This window comes from Falco biarmicus, chromosome 9 (genome assembly GCF_023638135.1).
Source record: "Falco biarmicus isolate bFalBia1 chromosome 9, bFalBia1.pri, whole genome shotgun sequence".
NCBI classification, from domain to species: Eukaryota; Metazoa; Chordata; class Aves; order Falconiformes; family Falconidae; genus Falco; species Falco biarmicus.
In genome coordinates this window covers 2867078-2885363 of record NC_079296.1, presented here as the reverse complement: position 1 = coordinate 2885363, position 18286 = coordinate 2867078, and the positions used below count along the sequence as shown (strand labels likewise).

The 18286-nt window shown below is 52.0% G+C and overlaps 1 protein-coding gene across 7 annotated transcripts in view; it reads left to right on the top strand.

The window, feature by feature from the left end:
* GAPVD1 (GTPase activating protein and VPS9 domains 1) overlaps positions 1 to 6648 on the top strand; it is a 31714-nt gene extending 25066 nt beyond the window's left edge. For all 7 annotated transcript variants that reach the window (XM_056351614.1, XM_056351615.1, XM_056351617.1 and 4 more), the window contains 4 exons: positions 141 to 354; positions 945 to 1017; positions 1895 to 2092; positions 2783 to 6648. In XM_056351614.1, the coding sequence (XP_056207589.1) occupies positions 141 to 354; positions 945 to 1017; positions 1895 to 2092; positions 2783 to 2923 (626 nt within the window). In that variant the 3' untranslated portion in view covers positions 2924 to 6648. The remainder of the gene's footprint in view (positions 1 to 140; positions 355 to 944; positions 1018 to 1894; positions 2093 to 2782) is intronic.
* The last annotated feature ends 11638 nt before the right edge of the window (positions 6649 to 18286 follow it).

Below are 18286 nucleotides of genomic sequence, written 5' to 3'. Positions count from 1 at the left end.
TCCCTTACTGGGGCATGGGCAAAACAGCCTCAGTGCTGCCTGGCAAGACATCTGAAGTGGATTCTGGGCTTCTCTCTCCAGGAACATTTAATAGAAATAATGTTTTTTACTTAACTGAATGTTCTCTCTCTTTTTAACAGATTTCCAGAAACTCACAGCGGCAGATGATAAAACAGCCCAAGTTGAGGATTTTCTTCAGTTCCTATATGGGGCTATGGCTCAGGATGCTATATGGCAGAATGCCAGCGAAGAACAACTTCAGGATGCACAATTAGCTATAGAACGCAGTGTGATGAATCGTATTTTCAAACTTGCGTTCTATCCTAATCAGGATGGAGATATTTTGCGTGACCAGTAAGTCAATGTAATTTCAAGCACTTAGTTTCTCTTTTGCAGTTGGTGCAGATGGAGGCTGTGCAGTCTTCATGTGACAGACTTGACTAAGTCAGCCACGCCATATGAACTCGTGTTTTCATTTAGAATGTTTTGTGAAAGAACAAGGAAGTGCTTTAGCATCATGTGCAAAAGTTTGTGTTTGGAACAAACTGCCAGAGTAGAATAAAATTGTAAGTCTAACAGCTTGGGCTATAGACTTTCAGATCTGAAAGTCTGTATGTTGAGAGAATAATCAAAATCTACCTCAGGACTCCTTTCATATTCTGTTTTGGTACAGTGTTTTCCATGCATTTGGAGTTTTGGGTTTTTGTGTTTTAGAACATACGCTGTTTGACTGCTCTGCTGGCTGTGTGGTTGTATTTGATCGCATGACAATATGCTCTGCATCTCCTACTGACCTAGAGTCCGTTAGCTGTAGGACCATCATGACTATCTGCATTCCTGAACATCTCTCTTGCAGTATCCAACTTATAACTAGTGTGATACCCAGGAGACTACTGGCTGGCTGCTGCTTACTTTTCACTTTTATTTTTTGTGTTTGTTTTCAGGGTCCTGCATGAACACATACAGAGGTTATCTAAAGTAGTGACTGCAAACCACAAAGCACTTCAGATACCGGAGGTAACTTCTCCTTCACTTTCTTTTGTGTGTCGGGGCACGTGGTTTAGATTGTGTTTGGGATGGGGAGAGGGTTGTTTTTGTTTTACACTTAGAACCATTGCTTTTCTATCTGTGACAGGTGAAATATCCTGCAGGAAAAACATGCTATACCCATGCTTTTGTATTTTCCACTGACTGATCCTTCCAAACTAATTTTTTTCTGATTTTACCACCTCTGTCCTGATAGTAAAATTTAAGAACTAATGCTACGCTGCACTAAGATGCAGTAACATCCTGATAATTTGCTTCAAAAGGCAATGTTTGAATTCTGTATGTTTCTAATGTGATTCGTGTGCCATAGCTGTGGTTTACAGCTGTCAAGTTAACTTTCTGAACTAGCCAGAATTAATGGAACCTTGCAGATCCGTGAATTTGCCCAGTGCTTTCACTTTTCTCATGGTTACTAAGATAACTAAAAGCAGGTTGGCAGGCTTAAGAAGTCTGTCAGAGGCTGGATGTTAGCAGCTTTCCTAGTTCTCAATTCAGCTCTTGAACTCTGTGATTCAAAACAGTGAGTGTTCATAAAGCTGCTGATATGGAAGACTGAGACATACAGCTCTACCTTTATTTGAAATGATGTACTGGAGAAGTCGCAAAGAAGTACGGACTAATTATGTCAGTTAGTTGCGCTTAGAGTACTGGCTCCTTGTAGTTTTTTATTATAACACAGCAGGAAGCCACCATCGTTGTGAGTGTAATGTAACCATCTTGGCTTAAAGCTTCCCATTTCTCTGGAGCTTTGCTCCTGCCTGCAGGTCTCTTGTACTTCAGATCCTCTGTGGTGCACAGCAGTAGTTTGGACAAACAAAAACTGGCAGCATGTTGGTTTTTTTCCTAGGTATATCTACGGGAGGCACCATGGCCATCTGCACAGTCTGAAATCCGCACAATAAGTGCTTATAAAACCCCCCGAGATAAAGTACAGTGTATCCTGCGAATGTGTTCAACCATCATGAACCTGCTTAGTCTGGCAAATGAAGATTCAGTACCTGGGGCAGATGATTTTGTTCCTGTTCTGGTATTTGTCCTCATAAAGGTGAGTTATTTTGGAAAGATCACAAACCCCACCTAATTCTTGCAAATTTTAGGAAGAAAAAGAATGCGTTTGAGTAACTGAGTGTAGACTCAAACCTAGATCTAGTTCAGCTGGTTTAAATACAAACATCAGAAATGTGGTCACAGTTATGTGTGAATCCAAGGAAACTTTGCATTTGGAACCAAGGAAATTGGGGTGCAGATGTTGTAATGGAGTGGGTTTTTTTGAGGTATGTCCACCAGTGTCTATCATCTGTGCCTGCTTAATGCTGTCCTCTTTCAGGACCAAGATCCACACTAGGACTGACTTATGTGGCTGACCTTTTTTGACATATAAGTGTTTGGATAAAGGTCTGTCACGTATAAGATGCTAAAACAATAGGCTTTTCCATGTGTTTAAATCCTTGATGACTTTGACTCTGCCAGTCTTACCCTTCTTTCTCTTGGCCCACAAGTTGTTTTTCCTTGTTGGAAAAATGCTCCTATCATGAAGTCTGATGCTTTCTGAGTCTGAAATGGGGGTTGTCTGGATTAACCATCGCTACCCTACAGATATGTTACAGAATCATGTATTACGAATGTGCAAGGATCACTGCACAAATAGAATTGTATTTCTGTTCTGTATCTCGTAGTGTTTTACATTTAGCTTTGCAAACAAGCTGTGAGTATCTCTTTCTTCTTTAACCCTCAGGCAAATCCACCTTGCTTGCTGTCCACTGTTCAGTACATTAGTAGTTTCTATGCCAACTGTTTATCTGGAGAAGAATCATACTGGTGGATGCAGTTCACGGCAGCAGTTGAATTCATTAAAACTATTGACGATCGCAAGTAACTTGGCCACCATGTGTACGGGCAGACTGTTAGTAGAAGAGGAGGATATAAGAATGTACAACAGCTGCAAAAGCTGAAGAAGAGACTTTTCTTGTATAATACTGTACAGAATTGAGGTATTTTAAAACACCTTTACTAATCAAATTAATTTAACAGATTTTCCTCTTCTCTTTTGGTTGTGTTTTTCTCCCCTATAGATACTGGCACTGCAAAAGGGACCACAGTTTTCAGGTATTTTGGAATCTCAAAACATGCAGAAAATTCTTCACGCTTTTTCCACCACCTCTTTTCCTGAGTTCTTACTCACGTGAATAATTCACTTCATTTAATTTCTAATAGAAACTGAAACAAGAAGAATCAGGGCAACCACTTAGTATACTTTTTAGCTTAATACACCTTTTATTAATAAGACACCAGCCACATTGAAAGTCTGTAGTAGCTGACATTAGTTATCAGTTATATTTCACCTAAATTTAAAATCTGAGAGGACACTGTAAATATTATATAACTATATTTAATGCATTGCAATTATCTTTGGACTCATCATCCTTTGCATAAACAAGCAAAAGCCTCTCTGACCTCTTAACAGGTTATGACATACTGTGTTTTGGTAATGAAAGGACTTCCTCGAAAAGCTAAGATTAAAAAAGGGCAAACTGAACTATTTATTAAAATGTAATTAAGATTACTGAAATTTCTAAAACTGGAATTTATAATAGACAGGGCTTATTAGATAGCTAAACACTTTTTGGCTAGGGCATTAGGGTGTTATAAAGGTTTGGATATATAGAGGAGAGGGACTGTAAGTTACAATAGAGAAGTCTAATATAAAAAAGGAGAAATAAAATACCTTACTGTAATATTTTTTCTGATATATTGTGTATACTGTACAAACCCCAAACAGAGATCCTTACAGAACCTTGGACTGTAATATATATTTTGATTAGTGACATTAAATACATATGCCGGGGTTTCAGTGAATGTTTTTACTAAATGTTCTTCGTGTTGTCTGCTATGCAGCAGTGCAAGTTTTACTGTTCATATGAAATATTTTAAAATACAACACTGTTCTTTATGAAACATATCATGACATCAGTTCAGGGTGTTTTATAGATTTCTCACCCCACCTTTCCCTTAAACTGACAGTTACCAATTTAAAGAAGTTTTTATGCACACCACCACATGGATTTTTCATGAGTGAAATGGTCTGAGTGATGGCCAGTGGTTGTTATTTGTATATAAGCACTTGCTGTTCTTTTTTAGCTAGAATTACAGTGAAAAAGGACAGCGAGCATTTAACTTTTTCATGTCAGTATTATTTCTTGCTCTTTCCAGAGTGTTCATTGCACTTCTGACAGAGGGATTTGTTAAGACTTGGTGTCTGTGAGTGGTAAAGACAACAAAATCTTGCATTCTTTTCAAAATACGATTTATTTTTTCTGTGTGTGCACGCATACGTGCGCATTTTGATGATTAAAACCTGTAAGCAGCTAGAGCTTGGGAAAATAATTTGGTTAATTGAAATTAGAGCAATTTATGTAAAGTATCAAGTGCTTGATTTGGCTGTGCTACTTGTCAAGGCATAATTAAAGAAACGTACTATCTAGGACTCTAATATGTAATTCAGTATAGCATAACTAATCACAGGTGAGAGGGTGGGATGGTATCTTTTTTCTTTTATTTATAGTCTTTCTCCTCTATTAGAGACTTGCTTGTGTGGAGGAGCAATACTCTAGAAACAGAATTCTTCTGATCTGCCTTACTGTGGTAACTCAGTCTGTGTAGCATTGCAATATTCTAGTTATTTAGCCTTGATGGGTTTTTGGTGCTGAACACGTAACTTAATATTGCAAGCACAGCCCTGACCAATAACACTCAGCAGCGAAGCACAAATATGCCCTTGAAGATATGGCCAGATCATATCTAAAAGCAATATAAATTTATTGAAGTGTCCTGTAATATTTAATTATTACTTGAATATCTGAGATGTTAAGACCAATGTGTGAAAGTTCTTTTAGTCCTGCAGTTTTGAGTTTTAGTCGAGGAGAGTATTTGTACAATCCTTAAAGAAGGCACAAAGACACTTGGGTTGGTGATTAGCCCGCACATCGCTTCTGTTTGCAAACTCGGCAAGCAGGGTTTGATCAGCACCATCAGATCTTTCAGATTTCCTCTCCTTTATGGAAGGGGCAAGAACCATTTCCTTCACAGTTGTTATCACTTTGTTTTTCTGCGTAGAAAAATACTTAAAAGAACTGGAGTTGTTTTGGGGTTTTTTTAATGTTAGTTATTTTAAAACCAGGAAGTGTTTCAATGAGCCCCAGATGAACTGAGTCTTCATAGTAAGATGGTCCTTTGGTCCTTTGCTTCTTCTTTTTCAATCTACTCTGAAAGTCTTTTATATAGTCTTGATAGGTGTAGTTAGAGAATTAGGCTTTCCAAAGAATTAAAACCCTTCCCATAATGTCCTCTTACTATTTTCCCCTGGTGTCCCGTAACATTTTGTTTTAAAACAATAAATTACATGTATAGGAAGTGATGTTGTTAGGTTTTGGTGTGCAGTAGTAAAGGTGAAAAGACAGTGCATAAAGGACCAAAAGTAACAGAACTGCTGCCAAAAGGTGCCAGCCAACCGTGTCACTGTTGCTGTAAACTCGGTGCTTTCTGTTAGTTAAATTACTTCAGCTGCTGGAGGATGAATGGAACGTTCTGGGGAAAGGGGAGCGGGGAGAGGTCAGTAGTAGCAGATTGCAGCCACGGACTTAAGGCTCGGTTGTTGACTTTGGCGCTGGTTGTTGGCATGTTTGGAGGAACTGCCAAATTAACCGATGGCATGGCTATGCCCATTAATATTTCAGAGGTGGTATTTTCCTTTTTTGGGTAGATAAGGGAGAGGAAAGGGCTGGTTTTTTTCATCCCTGTGAGATTCTTTTTGCTCTTAAACCTAAGTGAAATTTCTCTTTAAACCTTTTTTAAACCCTCTTTAAGGAGAATTGGAATGTGTATGGCCTATTAAGTATTTGAGTTTAAAAGTTTTTGTTTTGAAGACCTTATACTACCAAATGCTGAATGTAACTGCCATAAATTTCAGGAAAAAAAGCCACGAACGTGATCCTGTTTCCTATAGGTGAGTTTCTGGTGAGCACAGTGTTGGTTCATATCGCTTGAAAACGTCAAATGTTCTGTTAAGCCAAATTCTCACAGAAGTTTGAGGACCCACTGCCACGTTAGAGCTGAGTAGTGGGGGAGGAAGGGGGTTAGAGCAGGAGCAGCGGGAGGAGGCAGGTCTGTTCCACAGCAAAGCTTCGGGCAAGTGGAGCATGTGTGTTTGGCATGGGTGTAACCTGTGTGGCCGTGCTGCAGTACGGACCGTGCAGCCTTTGGCTGGCAGCGTGGCGGGAGAGCTGGAGCAGCAGGAAGCAGTGGAGAAGGAGGGGGAAGGATACCCCTGTTTGGGTAACAGCTGGTGACTTGGTTGAGCCTGTATTACTTGAGAATTAATCTCTGCTGAGTTAGTAGTGTGTGTTCTGTACCTTTTAATTGTGCTTTACCTCTATTTAAAAGCTTTGTACTGCCTCTCCTCTTTGAAACTGGTAAAGCCTTTATAAATCTAAATTAATGAGCTTGCACAATCTTGTATACAGGAACCCCATCTTGTCTCTAACGTGATTATTAATGTATTATTCTGTAAAAACTGATTAAAAGGAGAGCAGTTTAACGCCTGGATTTCATGTTTCTGCCTTGTTCCAACGCAATCAGCGGTTTGCTGGAGATGGCATTGCAAGTGTGAACGACTTGCCGCAAAGCTGGCGCGGGCTCCCGCTTGGCAGCACTGCTGCGTGGCACCTCAGACCTCCTTTCTCGTGTGCACCGACCGCTCGTGGGGAGCGGACAGTGGCAAAAAAGGAACAAGATCCAGGTAATGGGAAAGGATGTGCTGCTGAGTTGGCTGCTTAGCACAGAGCTTTCCAGTTATTTTTCTTTTTAATCGTGCAGCTTGGCTGTCCTAATAGCTTGAGGGGAAAAAATAACTACCTGCTGCCAGAGCACTGAGAGGTGGCTCACCTGGGGACAGGCACCAGGACCCCGTCTGTTCCTCTGCTGTGTGCTGTTCAGTGCCTTGATGGGAGCGGTCAAGTCCAAAAATACTATGTTTGGGTCATCTTATTTCTTAAGAAATATTCACATTGCCTATGACACAGTAGGATCTTGGCAGCTGCCGTGTATCCACCCCAATCCGGCCGCTTCACCCACCTGAACAGGGCAGGCTGGGGAGGTGGCAGGACCGGGGCGGCTGGGCGGCAGCGGCACAGTGCTGCCATGAGCACGGTCCCCACAGTGTTATTGACCTTGATTCTCTCTCATTTGCATCCAGCATTTTTCATCCTCTGGAATATGGTGTTTGGGGACCTTTCCATCATTAAGTGGATTTACAGCAATTTCCTTATGTGTTTTCTCCAAGGGATTCTGTTATGAGAGGCACATTAAATCTCCATTAATACCTCATTATCCGACTGATAAGATTACCATGATAATGAGGCAGAAATTCTAATTGTTTCACTTCTTATTGTGCCTTTCATTAAATCATATACCTGGAAGTTGCCGTCGGAGAGGGAAGCTCCAGCCTGCTCCAGCCTGCAGACCTCGGGAGGTGACCCCCTCCTTGCGCACCCTGGTCCTATCCCCTGGCGTTTGAGGGATGCCGGGGCACGCTGGCCTTTCCTCCCAGAATCCTGCGCCTCCTGCTGCGGCCTCTCCTCCGTGGCCGTGCTACCCGCAGGGCTTCCAGAGCGCCGGGGCCTTCGGTAACCTGTGCTGGGGAGCGTGTTTTTCAAGAGAGCATGTTTTGCGTGGCCCCATGCCCAAGCCGTGGCTTTACACAGCCGCTTGCTCCTGAGGGCGTTTTAAGCGCAGGGGTGTGCAGCCTCCTTCAAAGCTGTTACAGCCCATCAGGTCAATGATCCATGAACTAAAAAGTCTCTAAGCAGGAGCAATTATTGTCTATCATGTGTCAAAGGCACCCGTATTGACCCCGATAGATGGAGCCATTATGGCCTGTTGAGTCAACGATCCATGAACCCTGCGAGCAGAGGTCTGTCTCCACAGCCACACCAGTGCCGTCCTGTCTGTCCTGCAGGGCTGAGGGGTGTGCGGGGCCGGGGCAGGGATGGATGTGGGGAGCGAGGGCAGTGCAGATGCTGCCAGCCACCGTGTCCTGCTTTTGTTGCCCTGTGGAGCGCAGCGGGAGCCTGGAGCCGAGCCGGGGTAGGGGAACAGCCCTGCCAGACCCCAGGGTTCCCCAGGGGTTGCTCTGCCTCTGCACCGCTCCCCTGTGACCACAGTGAGGGGAGACACCGTTGTGGGGCCATGTCAGTCGCACGCTGCTGGTGAGAGCCCCTGACTGGGAGCCCATGGCCAACCTCGTTGGGAAACACCATGGGGGTCCCGCTTGGCACCAGATCGGGCTCTGGATCCAGCAGCTCCTTACAGGGGTGCCTGAGCCATCCCTGTGAACAGCTCTGTTCCTTGGGCTCAGCTTAGGGCCAGGCAGCAGAGCCCATCGTGGGTGGCACCCCTGACCCCGCCGGACAGGGAGTAACCAGGGTGAGGACTGTGGGAGCCATGGCTCTTGGCACCGCAGGCATCAGGCACAGGGAGCCGGGGGGTTGGCACCTGCCCCCCTGCCCAGACTCTTCGCCACCAGATCTGCAGCAGAAAACAGTGCTGCCCTGCACAAGTGGACTTCACCAGGCTCCTCCTGCGCTGAAGAGGCGGCATCTCCACAGTGACCGGCACATTTGGAGGGCAGAGGTGTAGGGCAGGGGGATGGAGACAAAGCTTGTGCAGGAGCAGTGGGCAGACCCCATGACACAGCCCACGGGGCACCCCTCCGGCACACGGTGCTGCTTGGCCAGGAGTGAAGGTGACGCCACTTCGGGCCCTGCTGGCATCAGTGCAGCACCTGCGCCGGCCGCGTGGCTCTGCCAGGAGCTGGATATGGCCCCCATGGCAGTGACACCAGTCCCTGCAGCCATGGGGATGTTGCAGCTGTGGGCAAGGAGCCGGAGCCGCCACGGTGGCCATGGCAGTGGGTCTGGGCAGGGGCAGCCATGCCGCGCGGCTGTGGGCAGCACCTGGGCTGGGCAGGTGCGTTGCGGGCAGTGGGTGCCCTGCCCTGCCTGCCGCTGCCCACTGCCGCCAGCCCCGCCGGCAGCGCAGCCACTTAACCACACCGCCAGCAGAGTCGTTGGGCTGGGGTTAATCAACATTCATTCATGTTTCCAAGTGTAAATTGAGCATTTGTTTAATTATGTGTAAGTAGCAATACATTCTGGCCATTATCTAAATCACTATTTTATTTCCTGGATGTGGTTTCATAATGCTGGGTTTGTGCTCCAGCCTCTGCATCATTAACAGAGAAGAGTTAATGAATATAAAAGCGTAAAGGCTAATTACACTTTAATTTACAATCATGGTCTCATTTTGGGACCACATGAAATCTGTTTTGAAAACAATTAAAAAAAAAACCAGCCCAGTGAAGGTCTGGTGAGTAGAAGGGTTTTGGCACAAAGCAAATGGTGGCGGTGGCTGCGGGGCCCATCGCGGTGCAGCCACTCGCTGGCAGGGTCGGGGCTGCCCATGGGCCCCCTGCTCTCCCTGCAGCCACGGCCCCACCGGGCACCCACCGGGGCTGGTGGTGGGACCCCGCTGGGGCTGCCACCGCCGCCGTGATGGTGCTGAGGGATGTAAATTGGAGCCCGAGCCGAGAGCACAGTTCACCTGAAGGAGACAAAGATTTATTGGGCTGCAGATGTTGAAAGCAAAATTCAGCAAGACTGCTGACTCGAGCACTTGCAATATTTACAGTTACCGGGGATCTAATGGCATGCTTCCCAGCGAGCGGGGCTGGCGGGAGCAGGTACTGGTGCCCGGTTGCTGCAGGGGGGTGGTACCTGAAACTGCAGCTCACAGCAGGAGAGAGGATGGTGAGTGGTGTCAGGGTCCGTTCCTGCCGTGCTGCCTGCAGGAGAGGAGGATCGCCCTGAGCAGTGGGGATTTGATAACCTCGGGCACTGCGTTTGGTGTCACCACAGCTCCCTGTGGGCTGCGGCACGGCAGAGCCCCTGGGATCTGTCCCCCACCACCAGCGGTCACCCATGGCAGAGGCTGTGGCTTCACCCAAGGACTGTGAAGCTCCAGGGACTCACCCTCAGCCAGTGCCCAGCCTCTGTGGGTGCTCAGCACTGAGTGGTGGCAAGCTGAGCTTGGGATGGAGGAGACGTTGGCCGTGCGTCTGCTGCTGGGCGGCTGCCGGTGAGTGCCAGTCCAGAGCGAAGTGAAGCGCTCGCTGAGCTGCTGCTTGGTTCAGTGGCCCAGGGCCAGCAGATACGACAGTGGCTGGTTCTGCTGCAGCCCAGACAGCACCGTCTGCGCATCCAGGTCAGTTGGTTCTGCTGCCCTCGGTACCTGCTGCCTGCCCCTTCCCCAGCCAGGTTTTCGGGCAGAGCCCCCAGCCGGTGTCCTGCCGTGGCACTGTCTTACACTGGCGCTGGTCTTGGCAGGCAGGCAGAGGGGGTGGGTGCCAGCACTGTCTCGGCTGTCACGGCCGATGCCAGGTCCAGGCGGGGGCAGGAGCCATCTGCCCTGGCGTGGGATTGCTCTCCTGGCTCCGGCTGTGGGTTACGGGTGGGATTTTGGGGTGAAGGCGTGGGCTGAGCGCTGCCACTGTGGTTGGGAGAGCTGGGCTGGAGCACGTGGCTCATGTACTGGTGATCACGTGTACACACGCTCCTGTGCTTTGCAGTGGGCGAATATCTGTATTTCCTTTATTGTTCTGGTTCCCTCAAAAATGAAATAAAAGCCAAGTGGTGACTACAGGAGGGAGCAGTGGCCTCGGAGCGAGAGGCTCATTCTCTCCGCTGGGCTGGCTGCCTGCAGCCGGCAGAGGAAATAAATCTCCCCGAGAAAACCACTTTGCTCTCACAATTTCAATCCAACAGGGCATAGTGGCATCACTCACTTCTTGTTTTATTTAGCTGATAATCTTTTATTGGGCCAGTCGAGCCCTGTGGAAACGCAGTGCTTTTAGCAGGCTGCCGCGGGCGCTCGGAGCCGGGAGCTCACCGAGCCACGCTGGCTCCTGTGGGCAGCCGAGAGGGCAGCGATGCCCCTGGGAAACCCTCCGCCCGCGGGCTCAGCCCAGGCAGCGCTGCGGCCGTGCCGGAACGTGTCCCTTGGGCAGGTGGGTGCCCTGGGCTGCTGCCCTACAGAAGCACCGAAGGCCCCCGTGGTTTTGCTCCCCCGGCCCATGGCTAAGGACAGGACATGTCCTTCTGCTCACCAGGTGGCTCTGAAGGTGGCTCAGGGCCATCTGCTCAGCGGGATTTAGAGGACTCAGCACTTGTGGCAGCCCCAGGGGCTCTGCAAATGCCTCTCCCTCTGATGGATGTGCTGAGCCCAGGACAGGAGAAGCTTCTCCACCAGCGTGCACTGTCACAGGCACCTGACTGCTCTTGCTGGGGACATGGGTGCTGGGGCTCCACCATCCCCCTGGGTCCAGGGGGGGTCCACGCACCCCATGGTGTGAGCGTGTCCCTGCTCCACTGCAAGGCACCTCACCTTCCTGCCCCCTTTCCAGGGCTAATGCAAGCGCTGTGCCACAGCCAAAACCTTGCGCCTCCCTCCGACAGGTTTGTCATCTGGCTTGTCACCGAGCAGCCAGGCCATGTCACTAATGAACACATCCAGCAGGCTGAGGGCCTGCAGTCGCTAATTGAAAGGATTCACAACTGGGAATTAATGTGAGTTAGGCGCACTCCCTGCACTAATAAAGGTTTGCCTTGCAAAAACCCGTGTCTGCGCAAGGCGGCAGAGGAAGGACAGCCACAGTGCCCTGCCCCATGCTGGGGAACAGCCAGTGGCATGCACGGCACTGCTGCCCCTCTGGCCCCAGAGCTGCATCCCAAGCAGTTTAGGTTGACTGTCCCCATGGCTCCTCCCGAGGCAGACGCCTGGGCAGCTGGGGCTGTGTTGGCATGGCACGCACATGCAGGGCGCTGTGCCAGTGTGTGCTGTCCCCTGCACCTCCCTGAAAGCTCAGCTATGTCCTCTTTGCACACACTCAGGTGACGCGCAGAAACGTGCGAGGGGCCCTCAGTGACACCTGGCCGTGCCGTGCCCGTCCCGTGGGTGCCAGCCTTGCTCTCACTGCCAGGGCAGCTGCCAGTGCCCACAGGCCGCCGCTGCCACGGTGCCGCAAGCCCTCCTGCCCGCAGCTCCAGCAGAGGTGGCTGCTGCTCTTCCCAGTGCAGGGCTGATGCGAAGAGGAGCTGCAGGTTAGCTGCAGATTTTCCTACATCACCCTAATAAATGCAGCACCCAAACCTCCAGCTGAGGTGGCGGCTGGGGCCACCGGGGGCTGGCGGTGGTGGTGGCTATTTCGGGAGGTGTCAGGCGTGATGTATTGTGCCTCATGAGGGCCCACACCTTGTGCACGAACCTTTGCAGCAACACCAGCGATGGCTCATGGAGGGTGAGCGAGGGCCAGGGGGGGGTGACAGAGCCCCGACCTCCCATCATTGCTGCTGCATCCCAGTGGGACTCCAGGGATGCACTGCCCGCCATGGCACAAGCAGCTGGGGCTCGATCAAGGCTGACCCGCATGCCTAAGGCAGCGCCCCAGGTCGGTGCCCATTGCCCCCATGCTGGCACTCGGGGTAGCACGATGCCCCCGGCTGGGTGCTCAGCTGGAAACGCTCCCGTCCTTCAGCTTCTCATCACATCCCCAGTACCAAACCTTCACCGGTCATTCCCTGGGCCAACGCTCCACCCCGTCCACCCTCCTCACGTTAGTAATTCCTGCACTGGCACAGCTTCCCCGTGCAGGGGGCCTTGGGGGTGGTGCCCTCTGGATCCCTGCACACCTGCTCTGCACCCCCAGCTGGCCGAAGGAGCAGGATTTGTGCGCTGCTCGGGGGGGCCAAGAGCAGGGTGACCTCCGGTGCCCCGCATTCACCCATCCCTCGCAGGGCTTGGCTGCCCGTGGCTCCCTGCAGCAGCAAGGTCAGGAGACCATTTGTGTGGGGCATCATCTCAGTCCCTTGCAGCACCTGCAGCTCCCCCTTGTCAGTGTTCCCACCTCCCCGCTAATCCTTGTCATCCCAAATCTTACCAGCACAGGTTTCATATCTACTTTCAGATCGTGGATGAAAATGTTGAACATCATCATCCGATGATGATTTCCCCATTGACAACTACTTTTTGAGACCTGTCAGTCAGCCAATTCTTAATCCTTTTAATGTGTGCTCTATTGATATTATATAGAGCTAATTTTTTAATCAAAACGTCATGTACTATTAAATCAAATGCCTAACAGAAGCCTAAGTGTACCACAGCTTCTCAGTTACTTTTATGAGTTAAACTTTTAAATTAGAAGAATGAAACCAAACTTTTTACAAGCCCTACTTCCTACAAAGCCATGCTACCTGGCACTAACTAGAGCCGAGCCCCACTCCCTCGCAGCTGCAGCCTTTTCAGCTTCTTTGCCGCTGCCTCAGGACGCGCGCTGGCTGGAGGGGTGAGCCCTGGCTCAGGGCTGGGTGCGCCAAGGAACGGCCGGGGTGCCGGGGTGGCTGCGGTGCGGAGCTGCTGCCGGGAGGAAGAGGAGCCAAGTCCCGGCCACTTCACAGTCAAAGTCTTGGTGGGAAAATGGGAATTTTCCTCCTGTGCTGGATGCAGCCTCTGACCTGAAAACCACCGTCCCAGCCTCCCCGGATGCAGAGCAAGAGCAGGCGTGCAAATGCGATATGACAGCCCAAGACGCACCAATATGGTTACCAGCTGTCCGGCCGCCACCGGGCCGTACTGGTTGGGAAGGCGATGCCCCAGTCACAGATGCTTTTCGGGGGAAGGAGGGAGGGCTTGGGCAGGGCCAGGCACAGGCACATACGTGCAGGCAGGCACATGCTGCCCAGTGCCATGTCGCTGGGACCAGTACCCACCGCTCATCAGACTGAGACAAACCCACCGGTGTCCAGCCGGCACCTCTCTGGATGGGTGCTTGGACACAGTTTGCCCAACGCTGGGGACTACCCTGTGCCGCTGCGGCTGGGCTTTGAGAAGCCCTGCCCGGGGCCAGGGAGCCCAGACTGCAGCAACCCTGGGAAGCCCCCCCTGCCCAGAGAGATGCCCCAGCTGCCGCCCTTGCAGGCTCCGGCACCGGCCCGTCCTGTGCGAGGCAGCTTTGGCAGCTCTCTCCCCTCCAGATCAAGCAACTCTTTGTAAATCTAAATTAATAAGGTTGCACAGCTATAGACACAGGAACACGCACTGTATCTTGTCTTTGTCGATCAATGCATTATATCATCCCATAAAACTGATTAAAAAGCAGAGCAGTTCATCTCACCAGGTTCCACATCTCAACATTATAAATTTCATATTATGGTTAATGATTGTCAGTGCAGACAGAGGACACGCAAGCTGATCAGTATTGTAGTTTATAATTAATTATTGGAGCGTTGCTGCAGAGGACACTAAGGGGGGTGGTGGCTGCTGATTAGCAATTTATTATCTCTAAAATGCCAAAGAGCAACGTGGAAGGGGAGTTTGTGTGTCTGGCACTGCCCGCGCCTAAGCACTACTGCCAGCAGAGAGGTCCCGGCTGGGGCATGGAGCACCAGCAGGACCTGTCACTGCCACTGGCTCCACACACATGTCCCCGTGTGGCCACACAGGCATGGGGAGAGTCAGGCAGGGACCTGCCCACAGCCCATGGGGCACGGCTGGCAGCGGGACACCTGAGCAGAGGGCTGTGGCTGTGGCCATTGCATGGGCACGGAGGAGCATCTCCTGGCACAGCTGGAGGCAATCACAGCGCACGGGCACTGGTGGGGCAGTGGAAACCAGCACAGCCCCGCAGCGGGGAGCACGCTGCCTGCTCCTCCTGCTATACCTTGCCCATACCTCCTCTGCTGCTGGAAGTGCCTGCTCACCCAGCCTGCTCCTGTCCCTGGTGTGAGAGCAGCTGTCAAAAGCTGGGTGGGATGGCACACGCCATCACACCAGCAGGCAGTACACTGTGGGAATTTGTGCTCAGAGAACATGAGCAAATAAAAATAATAATAACCTGCACTTTGCCTGACAGCAAGAGTGGGTGCAGAGCCTCAGCCAGCTGGGTGATGCCATAATCGTGCTGCTGGCAGCTGCCTGTGCCAGCATTGGTCCCACTCCCTGGAGCTTGAGGGCTCCCGACCCCTTATTTTGGCTGCATCCCCTTCCCTCTCCCCCGCAGGGTGCTTCGGGCACCCCATTGTCCATAGGGAAGCTGCAATGAACAGATGTCTCTGCCCCAGCTCTGGACATGAGGATGTCGGTCCCTCAGGCTAGACAGTGACCTGGTTGACAATGCCAGCTGCTTGGAGAGCCCATGGCTGGAAGATGCTCTGCCCTGTCTGGCAGCACTGCCTGCAGCCAGGCTGTCTGCCCTGGCCAGGGGGTCTCAGCCCCTCGGCAGCTGCAGGCAGGGGTGCCGTAGCTAGTCCTCTGCTCCGTCCTGGCCACCATGCCTGCTCCTCTCACAACTGGGTCATTTTATCACCCAGAGCAGAGGAAAGGCAGAAAATTCTTCAGAAGAAAGAAAACCCAGCCCTGAAGTCCCATTAAGAAAAGAACAAACATTGGCAAGTAATTGGATTAGGTTTTTATCAGATCTTCCCTTTCACAGCTGATCACTCTGTTCCTTGGTGGGGGGGATGTCCTATCGTGGGGAAGCCGCGGCTCACTGCCTTGTCATTTCATTTGTTTATTTTTTATTGCAGAGTTTAGTGCGGGGATGAGTTTGATCCCCCCCACCCAGCAACAAAGCAATGAGAGGCACCAAACTGGGATGCACATGGCCCCGTTCCCTGAGAAGATGGCTTGCTTTTTCCACATGGTGTGGCTGGTGCACAGGGCTGGGGAAGAGGCGCCTTCCAGAAGGGATGTCATCTGCATAGGGATCTGCAGAACTTTTTTAAACCTAATTCAACAGGAATCATGGAGTTGGTACTAGGGGGAGAGTTATTATTAAACCCAAGTGCTCAGAACTGTCACGCCATGAGCGCGCAGGTCACTGATGGCGTGGACATGGAGAGGAGAGAAGGCAGGATGGGCACATGTGGTGCCCACAGTAGCTGGTCCCCGTGTCCCTGGACTCCTGGCCACTGGGGGCTATCGGCCCCTGGCTGCTGTCCCCCACAGCTGCCCCAGTGGGACCTTTTTATCCAACACATACAGACTAATCTTTTAAAACAGTCGAGCATTTGAGAACACTGAACGTGTCTCTGTTGTTAAACTGACATGAAATTCTCAAATGAAATTCACATGGAAACATGGCGTGACTGTACTTTAGCTCTCAGGAACCCAAGGGCTTATATTTTATAATACAGAGAAATTTTATCATTTGTGAATGAATTACCACAGAAATATTTCTTGTTTGTCCCTGTGGCGTTCATGCCCAGCCTGTGCTGCGGCACCGCCCTGGTGCACGCACCCACAGGCACCCAGGTGCTGGGCTGCCTTTCCCTGCCACGGCACAGGGCAGAATGTGCCCCGGCGGGTGCTGCAGGGAGCTTGCAGCCGCTGCCTGGGCCAGCACGGCAGGTGTCTGTGGACTTCTTGCTCCAGAAGTGAGAAACTTCACCCCAAAGTAGTACCCCGACCCATTTCTCTGGGACAAAACCCCATAACCTGACCAACTCCCTGTGCCAGCCGGCCCGGTGGGTCTCGGTGTGTGGGGAGCTGTGTCCACCTCCCCTCCCTGGGCCGAGCAGCTGGAGGCTTCTGAAGATGCGGCAGTGGTGGCCCCCGTTGCCCACCAAGGGTCTCCGGCAGCACCAGCAGGTGAGCTGGGCCGTGGGGGAGCGTGGGCTGCATCCCACCTGTGCTGTGCCGGGCTGGGGCTGGGGGCTGGCTGCCCAAACCAGACAAGCTCGCCACAGCCCAAACGCTGCTGCGCTGCGGGGCCGGAGCAGAGCCAGCCCACGGCCTGGCGGGGTGCAGGGTGCTGCCCTGCGAGCGGCGGGGGTCCCCAGCCAGGGGGACAGGGACCGGGCTGTGGTGGTGGTGGCGGTGGCGGGCGCGCAGACTGTGCGGCGCCGGAGGGCCTCAAGATGGCACGCTAAGAGTGGGAACTGCGCTGCAGAACAAAGGCGCTCAGCCCGCACCCTGGCCTGCAAGCCTGCACCCGCACACCACACGCCTGTATGTGCATCCCACCGCCCGCCTGTGTGCGTGCATCCCGCTGCCCCATCCCACCGCCCGCCTGTGTGCGTGCACCCCGCTGTCCAGCCTGTGTGTGTGCATCCCACTGCCCATCCCGCTGCCCCGTCCCACTGCCCGCCTGTGTGTGTGCACCCTGCTGCTCTGGCCGACAGCCCGGTCATGTCCCCATCCCGCCACCCCAGCCTGTGCCTCATCCTGCTGCCCTGTCCTGTGTCCATCCTACCTCCCTGGCCTGCTGCTCTGGCCTGCGTCCATCCCACAGCCCCATTCCGCAGCCCAGCCATGGCCCTGTCCTGCCACCCCTGAGCTGGGCCCCCAGGACTGCAGTGGTCCCTGTCCCCAGCACACGATGTGTTTCCATCGGCACAGCCTGGCAGGGGGCTGCCAACTGCCCGCGCTCATCCCCAGCACTCGGCCATCGCTCCCTCCAGACTCCTGCGCATCGCCTGCCCGAACTGCCCCCGGCTTTCCCTCCCCTCCCCTGCCTGGAGCCGAGCTTCTCTTTCCCTGGACAGTAGGTTCACTGTGCTGCTGGCAAAAATCACAGCATTCATCAGAAAAAATGGAGCAGCGAGAGCAGCAGGATGGGGGGTCATGGGGCACCCACAGCCCCCACCAGCACAGGGCAGTGGGACTCCCCGTGAACACCCTGGTGCAAGATCCCCCAGCGCTGTGCCCAGTGTCACAGGGGCTGTGTCATGATGGCACATGTCAGTCACATCACACGTCAGGAGGTGGCAGGGCTGATGTTACGTGTCATAACACCATGTGTCTGCAGGGACTTGGGGGGGGGGCAGTATTTGCGTGTCTCGGCGCATCTCTCCCTGAGACACTCTGGGCGTGGGAAGGTGGGATGCCACAGCAGCATGGGGCTGATGCTGGTGGGAGGTGGAGGCACAGACCCACCAAGCCCCTCAGTGCCAGGTAGGCTACCAGGGGATCCCGGCTCCCCCTCCCTTGAGGGGTGCCATGCTTGAGACATAGCCCAAACATGCTGCTGGGGCGCAGAACTCCCATGGCAGCGTGTACCCCAGCCGGGCTCCTCTCTGCCACGTGCCTCCGCGCCGCTGCGGCAGTGAGCCTGCGCCAGCGCTCCTGGGGGAGC